Raw genomic sequence first — 21,104 nt, 5'->3', positions numbered from 1 at the left:
TACCCTATATAGTGCACTATATAGAACCCAGCTCTGCTGAAAGCACTGCAGTATATAGCGAATAGGATGCCATTTCAGATGCAGGTGACTGCGTAGTTGTAGTACAGAGCATCCGGCACCACAGGCTCCACCACTGGCTCCCTTCTCTGACACCAATGTGGCACTGAATATAAACGGCTGGCTCCTGAGAGCCTGGATGGACGATGATTTAGCCTGGCGTCGGCAGCCACGCTGACAGGAGAGATGGCGCGCTGGCTGACATTCGGGAGCGGCTGATTTGACAGTAGTAAAAAGGACGTGTGGTACCCCGGGGCACAGATTTGTTGTCATTGGCATGTTTGGAGCAGAGTCAGAGTGCGGATGAAATGTGAGCGCTGACCGACCACGTCTCAAATGAACAAGAACCCTTAGCTAGAAGAAGCGCTCCTCTGCCAACTTTTGTCACAAAAAGCCCATTTACTATAAATAGTGTAAAAAGGCGTCCTGGGCTCTGAGAGAGACTGTTTGGATGCCTGATTCTACAGCTGCCACTTTCTGCTGTGAAGAGAATAGAAGTCTGACTGTGTCAGAGGCCAATGACTCCTCAGTGAAGGCCTGTTATGACATTTAGTACAGTTATTATTAAAGATGTTTACTCCCTATGTGTTACTATATCGAGACAAGAGGAAGAAGTATTATTTGAGCATTCATCTTAGGCCTATATTTATGGTTGAATGACAAGGCATTTACTTGAGGGATGGTGATTACCATTTTGGTTTCGTGACTATTTGTGCACCGAGGAGAAGACTGATTCGCATATCGCCCCAGCAGACCCACTGATGGCGCAATCTCTATTGCACTCCATACTGCCCTTTCCCCCCTGGAAAAAAGGATCACCTATGTGAGATTGCTGTTCAATGACTACAGCTCAGCGTTCAACACATGTGGTGAGGGTAAGTAACAACACATCTGCCAAATTGACCATCAACACGAAAGCCCCTCAGGGGTGCGTGCTTACTCCCCTCCTGTACTCTCTGTTCACCCACCACTGCATGGTCGCGAGCGACTTCAACACCATCATTGGTGTTTGCCAACAACATGACGGAAGTAGGCCTGATCACCGATGACGATGAGACAGCCTATAGGGAGGAGGTCAGAGACCTGTCAGTGGGATGCAAGAACAACCTCTCCCTCAATGTCAGCAAGACAAAGGAGCAAATCGTGGACTACAGGAAACGGAGGGTACACCCCCATTCACATCGACAGAGCTGTAGTTGAGCGGGTCGAGAGCTTCAAGTTCTTCTGTGTCCACATCACTAAGGATCTATCATGGTCCACACACACCAACGCAGTTTTGAAGAGGGCAAGACAATGCCTCTTCCACCTTAAGAGGCTGAAAAGATTTGGCATGGGCCCCGGACCCTCACGTTTTTGGTTACTACATGATTCCATATGTGTTATTCAATAGTTGTGATGTCTTCAGTATTTATGTACATTGTAGAAAATAGTAAAAATAAAGGAAGACCCTTGAATGAGTATGTGTGTCCAAACATTTAACATGTGCTATATATACTGCTCAAAAAATAAAGGGAACACTTAAACAACACAATGTAACTCCAAGTCAATCACACTTCTGTGAAATCAAACTGTCCACTTAGGAAGCAACACTGATTGACAATACATTTCACATGCTGTTGTGCAAATGGAATAGACAACAGGTGGAAAATACAGGCAATAAGCAAAACACCCCCAATAAAGGAGTGGTTCTGCAGGTGGAGACCGCAGACCACTTCTCAGTTCCTATGCTTCCTGGCTGATGTTTTGGTCACTTTTGAATGCTGGCGGTGCTTTCACACTAGTGGTAGCATGAGACGGAGTCTACAACCCACACAAGTGGCTCAGGTAGTGCAGCTCATCCAGGATGGCACATCAATGCGAGCTGTGGCAAGAAGGTTTGCTGTGTCTGTCAGCGTAGTGTCCAGAGCATGGAGGCGCTACCAGGAGACAGGCCAGTACATCAGGAGACGTGGAAGAGGCCGTAGGAGGGCAACAACCCAGCAGCAGGACCGCTACCTCCGCCTTTGTGCAAGGAGGAGCAGGAGGAGCACTGCCAGAGCCCTGCAAAATGACCTCCAGCAGGCCACAAATGTGCATGTGTCTGCTCAAACGGTCAGAAACAGACTCCATGAGGGTGGTATGAGGGCCCGACGTCCACAGGTGGGGGTTGTGCTTACAGCCCAACACCGTGCAGGACATTTGGCATTTGCCAGAAAACACCAAGAATGGCAAATTCGCCACTGGCGCCCTGTGCTCTTCACAGATAAAAGCAGGTTCACACTGAGCACGTGACAGACGTGACAGAGTCTGGAGACGCCGTGGAGAACGTTCTGCTGCCTGCAACATCTTCCAGCATGACCGGTTTGGCGGTGGGTCAGTCATGGTGTGGGGTGGCATTTCTTTGGGGGGCCGCACAGCCCTCCATGTGCTCGCCAGAGGTAGCCTGACTGCCATTAGGTACCGAGATGAGATCCTCAGACCCCTTGTGAGACCATATGCTGGTGCGGTTGGCCCTGGGTTCCTCCTAATGCAAGACAATGCTAGACCTCATGTGGCTGGAGTGTGTCAGCAGTTCCTGCAAGAGGAAGGCATTGATGCTATGGACTGGCCCACCCGTTCCCCAGACCTGAATCCAATTGAGCACATCTGGGACATCATGTCTCGCTCCATCCACCAACGCCACGTTGCACCACAGACTGTCCAGGAGTTGGCGGATGCTTTAGTCCAGGTCTGGGAGGACATCCCTCAGGAGACCATCCGCCACCTCATCACGAGCATGCCCAGGCATTGTAGGGAGGTCATACAGGCACGTGGAGGCCACACACACTACTGAGCCTCATTTTGACTTGTTTTAAGGACATTACATCAAAGTTGGATCAGCCTGTAGTGTGGTTTTCCACTTTAATTTTGAGTGTGACTCCAAATCCAGACCTCCATGGGTTGGTAAATTGGATTTCCATTGATTATTTTTGTGTGATTTTGTTGTCAGCACATTCAACTATGTAAAGAAAAAAGTATTTAATAAGATTATTTATTTCATTCAGATCTAGGATGTGTTGTTTAAGTTTTCCCTTTATTTTTTGGAGCAGTGTATGTACAGTTGAAGTCGGAAGTTTACATACACTTAGGTTGGAGTCATTAAAACCCGTTTTTCAACTACTCCACACATTTCTTGTTAACAAACCATAGTTTTGGCATGTCGGTTAGGACATCTACTTTGTGCATGACAAAAGTCATTTTTCCAACAATTGTTTAGAGACAGATTATTTCACTGTATCACAATTCCAGTGGGTCAGAAGTTTACATACACTAAGTTGACTTTGCCTTTATACAGCTTGGAAAATTCCAGAAAATGATGTCATGGCTTTAGAAGCTTCTGATGGGCTAATTGACATTATTTTAGTAAATTAGAGGAGTACCTTAAAACTCAGTGCCTCTTTGCTTGACATCATGGGAAAATCTAAAGAAATCAGCCAAGACCTCAGAAAAAAAATTGTAGACCTCCACAAGTCTGGTTCATCCTTGGGAGCAATTTCCAAACGCCTGAAGATACCACGTTCATCTGTACAAACAATAGTACACAAGTAAAACACCATGGGACCACGCAGCCGTCATACCGCTCAGGAAGGAGACGCCTTCTATCTCCTAGAGATGAACGTATTTTGGTGTGAAATGTGCAAATCAATCCCAGACCAACAGCAAAGGACCTTGTGAAGATGCTGGAGGAAACAGGTACAAATGTATCTATATCCACAGTAAAACGAGTCCTATATCGACATAACCTGAAAGGCCGCTCAGCAAGGAAGAAGTCACTGCTCCAAAACCGGCATAAAAAAAGCCAGACTACGGTTTGCAACTGCACATCGGGACAAAATCGTACTTTTTGGAGAAATGTCCTCCGGTCTGATGAAACAAAAATAGAACTGTTTGGCCATAATGACTATTGTTATGTTTGGAGGAAAAAGTGGGAGGATTGCAAGCCGAAAAACACCATCCCGACCGTAAAGCACGGGGTGGCAGCATCAGGTTGTGGGGGTGCTTTGCTGCAGGAGGGACTGGTGCACTTCACAAAAAAGAATGCATCATGAGGGAGGAACATTATGTGGATATATTGATGCAACATCTCAAGACATCAGCAAGGACGTTATAGCTTGGTCGCAAATGGGTCTTCCAAATGGACAATGACCCCAAGCATACTTCCAAAGTTGTGGCAAAATGGCTTAAGGACAACAAAGTCAAGGTATTGGAGTGGCCATCACAAAGCCCTGACCTCAACGCTATAGAACATTTGTGGGCAGAATTGAAAAAGCGTGTGCGAGCAAGGAGACCTACAAACCTGACTCAGTTACACCAGCTCTGTCTGGAGGAATGGGCCAAAATTCACCCAAGTTATTGTGGGAAGCTTGTGGAAGGCTACCCGAAACGTTTGACCCAAGTTAAGCAATTTCTTTGGCAATGCTACCAAATATTATTTGAGTGTATGTAAATTTCTGACCCGCTGGGAATGTGATGAAAGAAATAAAAGCTGAAATAAATAATTCTCTGTACTATTATTCAGCCCGGTAGGATGCTCTCAATGGTGCAATGGTAGAAGTTTGTGAGGGTCTTTTATTTTTATTTATTTTACCTTTATTTAACTAGGCAAGCCAGTTAAGAACACATTCTTATTTACAATGATGGCCTACCCCGGGAAAACACTAACTTGCATGACACTGGGTCGTCCCATGGGGCTCCCAATCATGGCCAGTTGTGATATAGCCTGGAATCCAACCAGGGTCTGTAGTGACGTCTCTAGCATGGAGATGCAGTGCCTCAGACCGCTGCGCCACTTGGGAGGTCTTAGAGGTCTTAGGGATCAAGCTGATTTTCTTCAGCCTTCTGAGGTTGAATAGTCTGTGTGGACCATTTCAGGTTGTCATGTGCACACCGAGGAACTTGAAGCTTTTCACCTTCTCCACTGCGGTCCCGTCGATGTGCATGGGTGCATACTTCCTCCTGCTGTCTCCTGAAGTCCACGATCAGCACCTTCTTTTGTGAACTTTGAGGGAGAGGTTATTTTCCTGGCACCACACTGCCAGGGCCCTCACCTCCTCCATGTAGGCTGTCTCATTGTTGATGGTAATGTTGTGTTATTTGTAAACTTGAATATTGAGTTGGAGACGTGCGTGGCCACGCAGTCATCTGTGATCAGGGAGTACAGGAGGGGGCTTCACCACCTGGGGTCAGCCCGTCAGGAAGTCCAGGACCCAGTTGCACAGGACGGGTTTCAGACCCAGGGCCACGAGCTTAGTAATGAGCTTGGAGGGCAGTATGGTGTTGAAGGCTGAGCTATAGTCGATGAACAGCATTCTTACATAGGTATTCTTCTTGTCCAGATGGGATAGGGCAGTGTGCGGTGCGATGGCGATTGTGTCATCTGTGGATCTGATGGGGCAGTATTCCAATTGTAGTGGATCTAGGGTGTCAGGTAAGATGGAGGTGATATGATCCTTTACTAGCCTCTCAAACTACTTCCTGATGACAGAAGTGAGTGATAAGGTGTGATAGTTTAGTTTAGTTCAGTTACTTACGCTTTCTTGGGTACAGGAACAATTGTTAACATCTTGAAGCAAGTGGGGACAACAGACTGGGATAAGGAGAAATTGATATGTCGATAAACACTCCAGGCAGCTGGTCTGCACATGCTCTGAGGACACGGCTAAGGATGACGTCTTGGCCGGCAGCCTTGCGAGGGTTAACATGCTTAAATGTCTTACTCACCTCGGCTACGGAGAACGAGAGCTCACAGTCCTCATGAGAGGCGGCACTGTGTTTTCCTCGAAGGGGGCGGAGAAGGTGTTTAGCTTGTCTTTCCCACCTTCTTTGTATGCAACTCCAATGTAGATTTGGTCTTGTGTTTTAGGCTATTTACTTGCTGAAAGGTGAACTGTCTGGTGGAAAGCAGACTGAACCAGGTTATCCTCTAGGATTTTGGCTGTGCTTAACTTCATTCCATAAATTCCCCAGTCCTTAACGATTACAAGCATACCCATAACATGATGCAACCACCACTATGTTTGAGTGGTACTTCGCAATGTGTTGTATTGGATTTGCCCCCGAACATAACACTTTGTATTTAGGACAAAAAGACAATTGCTTTGCCAAGTTATTTTGTGAGAAGACAGATTTTTGGGATGTCTCATGGTCTGACAAACACCGCTCTAGCTCCGTCACTTTTCACCACAGATGCGAAAGTGCGACATCGGTGGATGCGGACGATCTCTAGCTTAAACGGACATATTTTTGATGGGGATGTTTTTATTATGCTAATTAGATTTCCGCGGGTGTGCGGACATCGACTCTAGTTTATTTTTATACATTCTAAGAACATTTTACTTGTCCAAAATCGTGTGACATAAAATCACATTCCGTTCCTTGTATTAATGGCAGTGTTTGCCTATCAATATAATAAGCACTTATTTGTGAAAGCAGACATTGAACTTGAACCCTGTTTCAACAATCATCAGCTGATTTTTCAAATGATTTTCCAAATGACAGTAAAGGGAACAGCTGTTGTGATAGCAGGAGAGGTTTATCTAGAATGTTTTGATGTCTCACACATTACAAAAAGGATAGTCCAAACTATACATTTTTATTTTTAAATCAGGTTCAAAAGCTAAAAAGCTTTATTTCATTGTAATTTATTTTATTCAATGGCTTCACCTGAGTGTCCTCGCCAGCTAGGGTAGGGCAGCACTTTACCACATTCCAATGTTATTACATTCCAATGTTGAAAATGGGAACAATGGGAGCAATGGGAGGTGAAAATGTATTTAAGGCCATATAAAGAACAGCTATGCATGATTTAAATATTATAGTCTTGTGAATCTGTCATGCATATACTGTATATAATTGATTGTTTTTAAGATGCCCTTGTCTTAAAGTTGAACCTTGGATAGATCTTTAGTATAATAGCCTAAACAGTCAATTCAAAATATTGTATTCTGTTCTTTTGAAATAAACAACATTTTCTGCATCATATTGAGACAAAATAAAAAGACATAGGCCAAATCGATTTTGTGATGTTGTTCTATGTAAATGTAGGCAAAAAAAAGCAGACATTTTATTTCAACATGGGATTTCTGTGGTCCCAATATCATAATAATTTCTGTTTTCAGACGTTTTCCGTTGGTAGGCCTACCCATGTGTCTACTCACTCGGAAAGCCTGCTCACTCGTGTCAATACCAAATCTGATAATTGTGACTTGATTGAACTGGAATGATGTGAATAAGGATGATGATGGTGAGAGCCCACTATAAACTAACCCTTTAACCATAGGCTGTTACTTTGTGTCTCTAAAATCACAATGTTTCAGTTTCTATAATCATGTGAAAAAGTATTTTTTAATTGAAACGTCCAAATGTCTGCCTTTTACCAGATCCATATTTTGTTCTATTTTTAAAACTGATAAAAATTCAATATGCAATAGCCTATAGATAATATTCTGGCCATAGGAAAACTGTTTTTTAAGGCCATATAAAGAACAACTATGCATAAATTAATGAAAAGCAGAAAACAGAATCAACATTGTTTCACATTCTTTAATAAAAGACTCATAAACAGAAACAGGCAATAGGCTTAAGAGCTGGCTTCACAGTTTCCCTGCCAAATAGGCCTACAAGGAACTCGACGTATCTCGACGACATTGAGCGCGCGATGGAGTCTGTGCGCTGCGTAGTACCTTCCACAAAAAGTCTTGCTCAACAAAAAGACACGTAAGGGGGGGAATGCGAGGGCCTCTTTGTCCTTAAAGCCATGGAAGGACGACTCAAAGGCACTCCGGCACCTCTCTTTTCTCTCCTCTTCTCCCCCCACATCACATGAGCATAATTTACTTGCGCCTGCCCTTAGTTAGCAGCTTTCCCCTCACACACTCCGCGACTCACGGAGACCCGGAGGTCGAAAGCACCCGCCTTACGTCAGAATTAAGATTCCCCTGACAGCCCCGCCGCGACCCACACGCTTCGTCACGTTAATGCAGTCATGACGAAGCAGTGGCATTGTGGGGTGTTGAATATGGGGGAGGGTTGGCTACATGACAAGATAGAAAGGACAACAATACTTTATGCAGGGCCTTCATAAAATGAACTAGTCAGACTTTGAGGCTTGTGTGTGTGTGTGTGTGTGTGTGTGTGTGTGTGTGTGTGTGTGTGTGTGTGTGTGTGTGTGTGTGTGCACATGTACTTACGGCTTTCCATAGCAAGGATAGTGAGGTTGTGGACAGAGTTGACCTCTCGATCCAGGGGTTTGGCTGTGCTTATGACCCCACTCAGAGCATCCACGTTGAAGAAACGCTCCAGGTCTGTGTTTCTGTCTATGGAGTACCTGGAGACAGACAACAGAGGCAGGCAGGCAGACAGGCAGAATGACAAACACACAGTCAGACACGTAGCTATGATGAGGTATTTTCCTTTTGAAGAGAGTTCTAAGGATATTACATGTAATAATTTCTCTCTTAAACATTTCTGAAGGAATAAGAACTTTCTACCTTCCAAACGTGTCAAATTAACTATTTAAAAGTGCTTCTGGTTTCAGTCCATTGGCAAAGAATATTACTGAGCTGTATCAACAAGGGCAATTATGTCATTTTCTTATTCATTTTTAACGCTAGATTAAATGATCATGATGTTGAACTATGAATGAGAGGTTTCTACAACTTTTAGATTTTGACGAGAACTGCTCTCAATCAAAGTTTTTAAGATAGAAATGGGAAATTGGACAGCAATACATTAATGCTGAACACAGAACAAACACTATCACTTTCTATACAGCAGCTTATATTTCTGGAAAAAATGACAACTTCAATTAGCTGGTATCCAAAGGGTATTATTCAATGTAATTTGACTCTTGTGGCTGCATTAGTTCCACAATAATTCTAATTTCAACAGAGGTAGGGCCATATTATTGCAGACGCTGAAAGCCTCCACAGCAGCAAAAAGAGGCAATTTACACCCACAATGGCGGTGTAATTAGATTTTCTGATTAAGATTACTAACAATCCTAACGCCCCGAGCATGAATACTACCACACAACACTTTTATTTTCAATTAATGCGTAATGAGAGGGAGTCTCATGAGTGACATGGGGCAGATTGCCTTTCTGAGTGGTTGTGTTGTGTTATAAATGCAATGGAGCTGGTACAAACTGTTGACCCTCCTGGGGGAATGCCCTTCGCTCATTTTAGATGGCATTTCACTTTTACAAATGTTGCAGTCCCTCGAACGCACGCCATCTGGCTTTAGAGCATGTCACACAGTCACAGAGGGAGTTTAGAACTCTGTCAGTGAGGTGCTATTGAGGCATTAGAATGTGAACGTTTATTTACAGTACTGCTCTAAAGGTGTTTGGACCTCCTGTCAACCTTGCGGTGTGGCAACATGTTGAAAGAAATGGGTTATATGGCTTGAATTCGCCACTCTGTTGAATGGGGCGAAGTTATTTTAAGAAACAGGGGCCACTTGAGAAAATGGCTGGGACAACAGAGGAATTGCCTGTAATGGCATATAATAACTGGAGAGCTGGGTTCTACCTGATGGCACTGTTGGAGGAGTCAGGGTCGTGAGCGGAGACCCTCCCGATGGAGATGCCCACTCTGGCGTCCTCGGAGACCACCATCTTGCTAAGCTGTGTGGAGAACACGGGCGGCTCGTTCACGTCCTCCACCGTCACCTTGACCGACGTGGTGTCGCTGAACGAACCCAGGTGCACAAACGCAGGGTCGATATTCCGATTGGTGGCTTCGATTCGCAGGTTAAAGCTGTTCTTGGACTCAAAGTCTAAAGGCTGAGACAAACATAAAGTAAAGAGACAAAAAATATAATTAAAAGCTATTTCACATTTCTTTAAGAAAGAAATTGACAGTAACCTTCCAGTCAAGGTGGAGCCCATCCTAATTGGCTGGATTCTAAGCACACTGCACTGGCTACATTTTCTGTAAATGGTGAGGGCAAAGCCATAAAGATATTTGTATGTGCATCGCTCATGGCAACATGGCCTTGCGCTATACCGGTAGATTGAAGAAATGCTGGCGCTAGAGTCCAACGACCCTATGCAATCTTGCACATAATCAAACTCTCTATCACAAATATATTTTTCATCCAGACGTTTTATATTGACTTACTGTGTAGTGTGAAAGCAAACTATTGATTGTGAGAAAAGGCACACAACACATCACAGTGAAAGGCATTTCTAAATGATAGTGTTTAGAAGATATGTTGTCATCTGTTTGGCTTATTGGGCGCACAGTTGTAGCCCTATAATATAGGAGGGCCATTGATGTGACACATTTATTGTCTGTGTTTATTGTCTGCGTGACTTTCCACTCTGTGGCACTCGTCTATGATCGGTGACGGCGAAAACAAACAAAAGATCAGATTGGACCCTGTGACAAAGCTGGCTTGGGAACACAGCCTATAAGGATACAGCATGTGTACCTTTTGAAGGATGATGATGCCCTCTTGCGTGTCCTCGTCTGTAGTGATGTTGAACACCCCAGGTCCGTCCTCCATGATCCTGTACTCCATCTCTGCATTGGGGCCTATGTCATTATCCAGAGCCTTGACCCTGGCCACCACGGACGCCACGGGCAAGGACTCCGGCACCATGTACTGATAGTTCTCTGGAGGAAAGATAAGTAGTAGTTAGAGATGAGGTGGTTTCCTTACTCCTTAGCCGCTCAGATTCATAGTGCACTACAGCTGCCTTTGAGTTCCCTCTCTCACAATGAGTGGTCACACTACAAAGTAATGGTCCAGGATGAGTTTTATCCAAATATATGAGGAAATAGTGACAATAATATTAAATGACTCGTTTTATATTCAAGACATTTATGGTGAAGAGGGCAAATATATTTTTTATTGAACCTTAACATTTTTATAACAATGGAGTTGTTTGTATTCATATGAAAATATATTACATATTCTGACCGCTCCACTCTACATGAAACAGAATATCTCTTGACCAAAGTGAATGGGAGAGTCTGCGGAATATGCTTTGGTGGGATGAAATGTTCACTGGAAGATTCTATTACAAGCAAACTCTTCCATTGTGCTCCCGGTGTCTTTGTCTGCACCTCCCTGACATAAAGCACTCTCATAAGAAAAAAAGGAGGGAATCATATAAATAATCATAATCTCCCCAATCACCATGACGGAGCTCATTACCAGATCTTTCCGTGTTTCTCACCCCAGTGGCTCCCGACATCACGCTCCAAATGCTAATCTGCTTGACATTGTTTGCCGCTGTGTAATCTTTGTAATGGCTTTTTAATTCGCTGTGGAAGACCCCCAAAAATGCCTTTCTTCCCCTCCCTTCGTACTGTGTATGCCCCTCTTTGCCCCCTGGTAACCGCCCCTCCTCTCTGTCCTTGTGCCTCCAGCCTTCACTTCCCTCCTCTTCTCTCCTCCAAGGGCTAGTGCTTCTAGACTATCAGCTGTGGTGCGCTGTAATACTCTATTGATTCTGACCCATGACCTTGGGTGGGGGGTGTGGGGGGGGGATACAGATGGGGCGGGGGGGTGACTTCACACCCAACCTGGTCCCAAAGCATCTTTCTTCCCAGCACACCCAGCAAAACAGCGCTGGGTTAAAGCGGCATTGACGATTTGTTGTGCAAACTTGAACCTGTCCCCCCCCCGCTCCCCCCCTCCCTCCGGGTTCCAGCAAATTGACTTGACTTCATGGCAGTCCAGCAGTGAGTGTAACAGCCTAGGCAGCGGCGGTCGGTGGGACTATCAGCGGTAAAGCAATTGCCGGGGCCACAGATTATCATGAGAAGCACCTCATGCCTTTGAATCCCAACGCCTGGCCAGGAACCCATTAGCGGGCCGTGAAATAGGCTGATGACAAAAAAAATGGAGCCTGATTGATCCTGGTATCCATGTTTGCAGAAATCCCTCCGCTCTGATGTGGAGTGAGGGGAGCGGGAGAAAGGTTTATACCTTCTAGGGCAAACTGCATTTGAAGCCTTTGACCATTAGTCAGAAAGGGGCAGTGAACCCACGACGAACAGCAAAATTACGCATACGCTTGAAAGGGGTACTGTAGTTGAATGAATCTGCAATATCAAGCATAGACTACATTTTCACTCAAAGCTTTCTCCCCTACTGCCATTGTGAACGAGAGTGATTGTAGAGATTTATGTCCAACCTCCACTATAGTGAGACTGCAATGACAGTGAATGGATGGGTTTAGGGCTTTGTCTGAGGGAAATAGATAGAGGGCATGTCGTCAGATTTAGTGACGTACAAAGTATATAGGACTCTTACTACGAGAGAAGCGTGGCGGGTTGTCATTGACGTCAGTGAGGGTGACCGTGACAGAGGTGGTGCCGGAGAGGCCGCCCATCTGGCCCACCATGTCTTTAGCCTGGATGACCAAGACGTACTGGTCCTTCACCTCTCGGTCCATGTTGGGCAGTGCCGTCCGGACGACGCCTGGAGAGGAGAGAGAGGGAGAGAGAAAGGGATGACAGGAAAGAAGAGAAAGGGATGATAAGAGTGGAAGATAAGAGTGAAAAGGGAGAGGGGATGATGGGAGAGGAGAGAGAGATAGATTGCAAGGGATGACAAGAGTGGATAGAGAGGGGGGACATGAGAGGACATAGAGGGATGACAGAAGTAGAGAGAAAGAGAAAGAAAGCTTGATAGAAGAGAGAGAGAGAGAGAGAGAGAGGGGGGGGGATGACAGGTGAGGAGAGGGAGAGAGGGATGACAGGAGCAGAGAAAAAAGCAAATGCCTCCAAAGATGCCTAACTCTTACTTGAAAATAAGTTGTTATGCACTTTATTATCTGGGTTATTGGCACTGCTGCACCTTTTGATGGTTCCCTTTTGTGAGAAGAAACATGGACTTAAAGTGTCAAACAATCTTTACTTTTTGTGTCCAATCCTAACACTAAAGTGAAAACACTTCTATGGTCAACTTTATACACTATATCTCTGTAGGTGCTGAGAAAAATGTTATCTATAGCAAAGGCCTGTGGCCCTATGCAGTTGCTTAATGGTAATTGCTTTTGAAAGAATACACCAACTTATGAAATTGAAATCAGCATTTTATCTCCTGACTCTAAAGATGAAAATCGAAATAATCCCACAAAATTACAACAAATCTTTAATGGCAAAAAGTCCTAATCATTATAAGGCAATTACTGTTGCATTCATGATTATTGACTTACAGCTCGGAATAAAAAATTAAAAGGCACGTATTGGGGATTCCTACGGAACATGGAAGATTACTCATTAAGTAGCTAGCTCAGGAAGCCAAGAAACACAGTTTGGAACACGTAGGTTTGCTTGCTCTCTCTGTTTTTTTTCAATGATGACAATTAAGGAGAATTGTGAGAGATTCTCGAGAGACATTACTGTATTGTAAACTTACGTATTTCTCACGTCTTGAGAGGGGTAAACTTTCGATGAGAGGGGTAAACTAGCTGGCATAGCTAGCTAGCTGTGTTTTTGTCATGCAAGCTACATTTGATGCGTGTATGATCAAGAAAATAAACCTAACATCTAGCTAATATGTTTTAGTGGAAAGGTTTAATTAGAATTTTTCAAGCTTACTGACTAGTCATTGGCTACTGTGATACTGAAATTTACAGTAAATTTGGAGCTGCAGAGCAAAAATGTCACATTTCCAGCTACAACGAAAGGTACAGTAAGCCAAGTATGTAATGTAAATTGAAAAGTGTATGTATATATGTCAATTGAAATCTCGTCGCGCTGCCTCTCCTTAAATGTTTGTGATTGAGAATAGCCCCTAAGTCTCTCTCTTTGAGCTTGATACAAAATGAACTAATTAAATCATCTTGGGGATGAAGTCAGCCTGAGTTAAGTTTGGTTTATTGCAATCTGTTAAGTCAAGATAAATTACATTTGTCATGTAGGTGTGATACACTGTGACTCTTACAAAAAATAAGAAAAACTGGGTAGCCTTTTCAACCCCTCTTCAGTTTTCATTCCCGAAATATGAGTTTTTAATTAGACTTTGGTGAATATTAAATAATCAAACTGAGAGGTTATGGGCTGAATCAAACTCCCACTTAATCAAACATTGATATCAATGGCATAAGCGAGACATTTCTAATTAACACAAGCACATCTCAGGGGACTTGACCTTAAGAGACCTTAATAAAATAGAAGACCAGAGGATGACAATGTTGAAAAAACGGTATCTGTGTGTTCTGGACAAAATTTTATCATAACTACTCAAGAACTAGGCAGGCTATTAGAGGGCACAGATACTTGCCATGTATGATCCAAACATTGATTTGGTTAAATCTTGCAAATAAATTTGTATTTGACTTAATGGGAAACGAAACTTTCTCTCTCTTTCCCTCCCAAATTCAGGTTAAGTAGAGTAAGTACGTATGTATTGGTTTGAAGACATGTTTTCCTAAAAATCCAGAGATTGCATAGATAGGTCCACTGGACTCTAATGTAAAGAATATGACATTACTGCTATTGTCTTTGGAAAATGCTTATTTACCTGTGTATGCACCCCTACACCTGATGACCACCCACAATCATATACACTCTCATAGCAACATAGTGAACGCAGCCGGAAGACTTGACAAAAAGATGCATACATCTCACAAATGAAGCCTGTGTTCGCTGAGGAAAAACAGTGTTTCGAGGTATTTAGACCAACTGCCTGAACATTTGTTATACTTACAAATCAGATAGTCTGTTATTGGCCCAGTCGAAGTAAATGACTCAATTAGCAACATTTTACGACGCTGTCCACCTCTTTATCTGAGGCCTCTGCCATGCTCTCGCCACAACATAATGATGGTCAATAAAGTCAAGTAGTTACAACATGTCACTTTCCATTCAGCACAAACTAATGAATAGTGGGTGAAGTTTTCCTACTGGGAGAAAACCACAGCTGCCTCTTTTCCAATGCTTTGGTTCCCAGTTTAAGATGAGGAGTCAGAACATGTCAGCCGAGAAGCTGGTTTATTTTTAACGCCTGATGCCTTCATGTTTGTCAAAGCATCTGTCTATGGAGCTACTGTATGTGTGGATGTGTGGATTGGATACATCCATCTTCTCCTGTTCCTAGCTGTATCCCCCTTTCCTCCATCCATTCATTCCTCCATCCATCCATCCATCCATCCATCAATACATCCATCTATTCATAGATTCATCAGGTTTGCTGCTAGTTTCTCCCACTGTGTAACCTTGTAGCCAATTAAAGAGCATCAACAGTGCCCCAGTGTCAGCTGCTGTGACACCTGTGAACCCTGTTTGCTGACATGCATCAGAGAGCTTGCTTCAAGCCTTCAATCCAACAGAGGTCCCTCAAACCAGGCTAGGTACAAAACAAACAAAACTTTCCCTGTTCTCTCAACTCTATCTAGCACTACCACCACAGAGACAGAAAACAATAAAGTTCTAACTTGAAAGAAGAAAACAGTCTTAAAGAATTCTGGAGAAGAAGAAGTTGTCTGTTAGAAAAAGTTGGCTAATGGCTACATTCAAACAACAACAAGAACTACAACAACAACAATGGCTTCCCCCAAAAAACTTGAAATGAGCCCGTAAGAAAATATGTTAAGTGTGTGCACCCAGCAGTAAACCAAGTGAATAATCTTACTAAACAAAGACAGGCTTCACATACAATTGATATACTTATTTAATATCAGCTCTGTGCATTGGTGCCCAAGAGATATAGGCTGTGGTTAATGATGCCATGAATCCTTATTCCAGCATGTGGGGGTAAAAAGAAAAAATGCAATGTGTTTTCTCCTCCCGACGCCTGACGCCCGCCTGGCCAGCAGCACACATATTTCTCACAGAGCGACAGTGCTAATCCGCACGGCTATGTCGCCAGGCTGTTGTTTGTCTGCTGGGTGCCAGCCCCCCTCGCTCTATATCTCTGTTGTGCTGCACCCGTGTCATTCCTGGGGAGAGGCGATGATTAAAATCCTTCTGTCGCTATCGCGGCATGGCCCCACATCGGCATCGCACCGTGACTCCCTCAGCCTCCGGTGCTCCCGAAGCAGACGCATTGTAGCCGCCGCACATTTATCTAGCTGTCTCCCTCTCCCCAGTGCTGGAGGCAGAGGGGTAGGCCACTCTCCCTGCAAAAAGACAGGGATCCTTGACATTCGTCTTGGGAGGAGGAAATAAAAGTGTGGGGACTGGAGCACTTTGCTAGGATAGGAAACCCTCTGGCCTACCATCCGTGTGGCTATGAAAGGTAATGATGAAGGCGATGGAAACTTAAATAAGAGTGGTGTGATTTCCTCAACCTCCGGGGGTCCACCTACACCCAATTGATCCATGTAAGATGTAAGATGGAAAAAGACCATATACACTGGGAATAGTACAACCTCCAAGCCAGGTTGTTGCCTTTTAGTTTGTTCATGAAAAGCCACCTTACAAACATTCTCTACATGTAACTTATCTTTTGAAAGATTCCAATCCAGAGTACAGATACGTATTTGAATAACAATTTTTCTCACTCAAACTGTGAAAGGTACATAGATTGAATTGCTATCGGCTGAGGTCTCCTGGGCATCATTCTCCACCTTGACTATATGTGATACTGCAAATGTCCCATATCTTGGTGGTCTGGGTGTGGTATAACATTCAACAATTATGTAACATTACGAGATGTAGATAACTGTGACTCATCTTCAGTAATATTACTGTTACATTGTAAAAAAAAATCGCCAGTGTTCATATCCTGGTGTAAGCTGTTTTGGTGTTGATGTGGTGTTACTTTATGAATGGAGTGAATGGCAGCTGGTGTTGCCAGTTTTACCTAGTGTTTCAGTGCAACATTTGTAGTGTTGATTCAGGTGCTAAACTAACTCTGTAAGTGTTAAATTAACACTCAATGGTGTAATATAACCCCATTGTTGGCGTTAAAAACCAGTGTTATACCAAAACCAAGCCCCTCAATATCATATTTCCCAGCATATTTTCACATCACTTTGCAAGCCAGCATAATGTGACTTGAAATAATGTGACTTTGGACCTTCGAGTGGTGCAGTGGTCTAAGGCACTGCATCTCAGTGCAAGAGGTGTCACTACAGTCCCTGGTTCAAATCCAGGCTGTATCCCGCCTGGATTTGGGAGTCCCGAAGGGCCCAGCGTTGTCCGGGTTGTTATTGTCAATAAGAATTTGTTCTTAACTGACTTGCCTAGTTAAAAGTAAAAAATTTGAAAGCCTGATTTTGCTTGTAAACTACGTGCTTCAGTCCACTGAATTATGTTAAAACTAGGCTCTCATAGTAAGGCTTTATGTATTGTGTTATATTATACTTTTTTCTAACATATTTGCTTAGGAGCTTACTTTATGAAGGCCACAGGACTGAACATTTATGAATGCAACAACCATGTCTCTGTCACTAACAAATAAAGTAATGGGTGGTGACTCTACAATTCACTCGAAAGGCATTATGGGAAAGCACAGCAATGATTTTCACTGCTACGCAGCCAATACACATCTTTACGTCTCTGTGTCACCAGAGGATTTAAGCTCCATGGATAAATTATTAGTTTACTGTATTATTGTATTATTGATTTAAATACTTGGATGGCTCACAACTTCCTCCAGCTAAATCAAGGCAAGAGAATCTGGCATCACATTTTAATTCACGGCAATAAAGATAAAACACCAGGTAAAAAACCTAGGTGTTATTTTAGATTCTGAACTCCATTTCGAATCACACATTAGGAATGTGACCAATATAGCTTTTTACCAGCTGAGGAACATTACCAAGGTGCGGCCATTTCTCTCTCAAGCTGATACAGAGAGACTCATCCATGCTTTTATTATAAGTAGGCTTGACTACTGTAATGCTCTCCTGTCTCGTCTACCCAAGAAAGCCATTGGTCAACTACAAAACATACAGAATGCTCCTGCACGGGTACTGACCAAGACCAGACGGACACACCAGTTTTAAGGTCTCTGCACTGGCTGCCTGTGAGTTTTAGAATACATTTTAAGATTCTTCTATTGGTTTTTAAATCCACGATTGTGCACCCCAATACATATCAGACATGCTTTTAAGTTATGTACCCAGTAAGTCCCTCAGGTCCTCTGGCACTGGCCTTTTAACTATCCCAAAGCCTAGGACCAAGAGGCATGGAGAGGCAGCCATTGTTATTATGCCTCTGGAATAGCCTGCCACTGAACCTGAGGGGGGCCGAAACTGTGGACATATTTATAAGAGACTCCTTTTTTAGTCGTTCAGTTTTATTGTTATTCTTTTGTATTTTATCCTCATGTTTGTTGTGTAGTAAATATTTACGTTTTTATTTTCTTAATTTTATTCGTTTTTCCTGTGAAGCACATTGTGTTGCATTCCATGTCTGAAATGTGCTGTAAAAATAAAGCTTGATTTGATTTTGATTTGAAATATGCAAATAAGGCTTTACACTAAGCAATGTGTTCATTTAACACTGAAAGTGTGGATCCATATAGACATTTGACCAGTGTTAAATTGAACAATCTCAGTGTTGCTTTAACACTGGAGAATTTGTGGTGAAGGTATCAGTGAACACCATACCAGCGCACCTTTAACACTGACCTAGTGTAAAAATGTAAGACAAGTGTTAAATACAAGGTATCAGTGAACACCATTACCTTTAACACAGAGTTTGTGTAACATTTTAATGCCACTGGTGTTGGAAAGTAGCTGTGTTAAAAGGGCAACACTTTTTGCTGGTTCTCATATACACACTTCAAAAGTGTTAAATTGAAAACCCACAGTGTTCAATTTACCAATCAAATTTTGCTGTGCAGGGGTGCGATAAAGGATTTTTGCCAATGGTATCTCTTTCTGAGTATTATACCAAAGATAGAGCCAGGTTGTATTGCACATTACCTGGCAGAATGGTGGGAGGCCAGATTTATATCTACGCTGAGCTGTAATGTCCTCCAGTCACTGGAGTGGATAGTACAACAATCTCCCTGAGGTGATGCACAATTCTGTATGTGTGTTTGTGTGCGTGTGCGTGTGTGGGTGTCATGATTCGAACAGATTAGAGAACACCCACAGTAGAAAGCTCCCAAAAGGCCATGCCAATATCTTAATCAGAACAGGATTACCGGGTTTCGGAACCATCTCCCAGGCTCGGTATCTGGTATCTTAGCCATGACATACAATGAGATGAACGAACAGGTGGAGAGCAGCTAGACTGGCCTTGGCCTTTTTCTTTATTTGAGCATTTTACATTTAATGAAATTATCTCCTTCCTCATGACCGGAGGAGCTGAAAGAGATGACGGTGAAGCTCTAAACGCTGTCATCGCAGAAGTAGCGCCTACGTCAAATTGAAATGCACGCAGGCCCGTCTTAAATATCCCCTTTAAACATAATTAATCCTCGCGTAGACGCCTGGCCTTTCCGCTCTCTCCCGTAGTGAGGACACGGAGGTCTGAGGCAAGCAGACATGGCTGGCATCGCTGATGTGCTCGAGTGCCCATCTCTGCCTCTAAGGTGTATGAAACTATGTGTGTGTGTGTGTGTGTGTGTGTGTGTGTGTGTGTGTGTGTGTGTGTGTGTGTGTGTGTGTGTGCGTGTGTGTGTGTGTGTGTGTGTGTTGTGCAGGGAGGAGTGCATTATTAATCCCTGTTAGTCATGGTCCATTTCTACTAATGCCATTCAAAAATGCATAATGAGTATCATAACAAACAGTAGACAGACCAGACACTCATTCATAGCTACATTTATTCATTGAGTCTTTCATCAATTAACACACACCCTTAGCGCATTGCAGTGCACCACATTTCAATTTTCACCTTCAAACTCAAGTGTGCTATTTCCTGAGCTACATTACAAAATGGATGTTTAATAAGCCACCCTCACCTGTATTTTGCCCACATTATACATTACATTTACAGCTTGGAAGTTATTAGAGCTATTCAGGGTTAACCACTTTTTTTCCCAAGGTCACCTTGAGGATTCAATTTGGGATTAAGATGCCAAGTAAAAGGACTTGCTGGACAAAAGTGAGCCAGGATGCAAACCCTCCAAGTCCAGGTCACACGTGACGTTGTGTACCTCCCTGCCCACTACCCCTCAACCCCTTGTGTAGCTAGAGTTTAATGAGTGCATTTCAGCTCAAGCACTTTGTCAACGTCACCCTTTCACTAAGGCACAGACTTTTTCAACAAATGAGTGTGATTAGTAGTTTACAGAGACATAGAAACAGTATTCACCTTTGGCCTTTTTGTCACAGGTAGCTGCATTTAAATGGATTCATATTCTTGTCAAACTAAGAACATGTCCAGTTATTCCATATGTTCTTTCTTAACCTAGCATGTAAGCCCATTTTATTTTCCCATGCGCCAGACACAATTTGTATGATTCAGCTTTGCCGTATGTATTCCTCCATGTTGTGTCTGCAAATGTAAAGCGCGTACAAATTCGGTTAAAATATGCAAAAGTTAAGGTGTCCCTCAAAAGACATTTGTGATATCACTACACTGATTGCAAGAGACTGCACCACCAAGCAATACAGAATGTACCATTTCAAAACTTCTTACAATTACTGATAACAGTATTGACCAGCCTGGTAAACAACTTGGTTTATGAATATTTCCAAGAAAGAGAAGGCTCCTGTGGAGTTCTCTCACAGAAAACTTCATCGCAAAATCATGCAAAAACATGAAACATAGTCCTTCTCAAAACTTTTTCCCCTCAGGAGACTGAAAAGATTTGGCATGGGTCCACAAATCCTCAAAAGGTTCCACAGCTGCACCATCGAGAGCATCCTGACCGCATCTGCTCAGCATCTGACCGTAAGGTGCTACGAGGGTAGTGCAAACGGCCCAGTACAGCACTGGGGCCAAGCTTCCTGCCATCCAGGACCTATACAATAGGTGGTGTCAGAGGAAAGGCCATAAAATTGTCAGAGACTCCAGTCACCCAAGTTATAGACTGTTTTCTCTGCTACCACACGGCAAGCGGTACCGGAGCGCCAAATCTAGGACCAAAAAGGATCCTCAACAGCTTCTACCCCCCCAAGCCATTAGACAGCTGAACAATTCATAAAAATTGCCACCGGACAATTC

The 21,104-nt window shown here is 43.4% G+C and overlaps 1 protein-coding gene across 1 annotated transcript in view; it reads right to left on the bottom strand.

The window, feature by feature from the left end:
* Positions 1 to 21,104, bottom strand: part of LOC115195723 (cadherin-7) — a 121,429-nt gene that overhangs the window by 38,564 nt on the left and 61,761 nt on the right. The window contains exons 5-8 of the mRNA XM_029755891.1: positions 12,343 to 12,510; positions 10,510 to 10,694; positions 9,606 to 9,859; positions 8,265 to 8,401 (exon numbers count right to left, since the gene is read on the bottom strand). Of these exons, the coding sequence (XP_029611751.1) occupies positions 8,265 to 8,401; positions 9,606 to 9,859; positions 10,510 to 10,694; positions 12,343 to 12,510 (744 nt within the window). The remainder of the gene's footprint in view (positions 1 to 8,264; positions 8,402 to 9,605; positions 9,860 to 10,509; positions 10,695 to 12,342; positions 12,511 to 21,104) is intronic.

This window comes from Salmo trutta, chromosome 6 (assembly GCF_901001165.1).
Source record: "Salmo trutta chromosome 6, fSalTru1.1, whole genome shotgun sequence".
Classification (NCBI taxonomy): Eukaryota; Metazoa; Chordata; class Actinopteri; order Salmoniformes; family Salmonidae; genus Salmo; species Salmo trutta.
The sequence above is the reverse complement of the archived record's forward strand: the minus strand, read 5'-3'. Positions and strand labels throughout refer to the sequence as shown.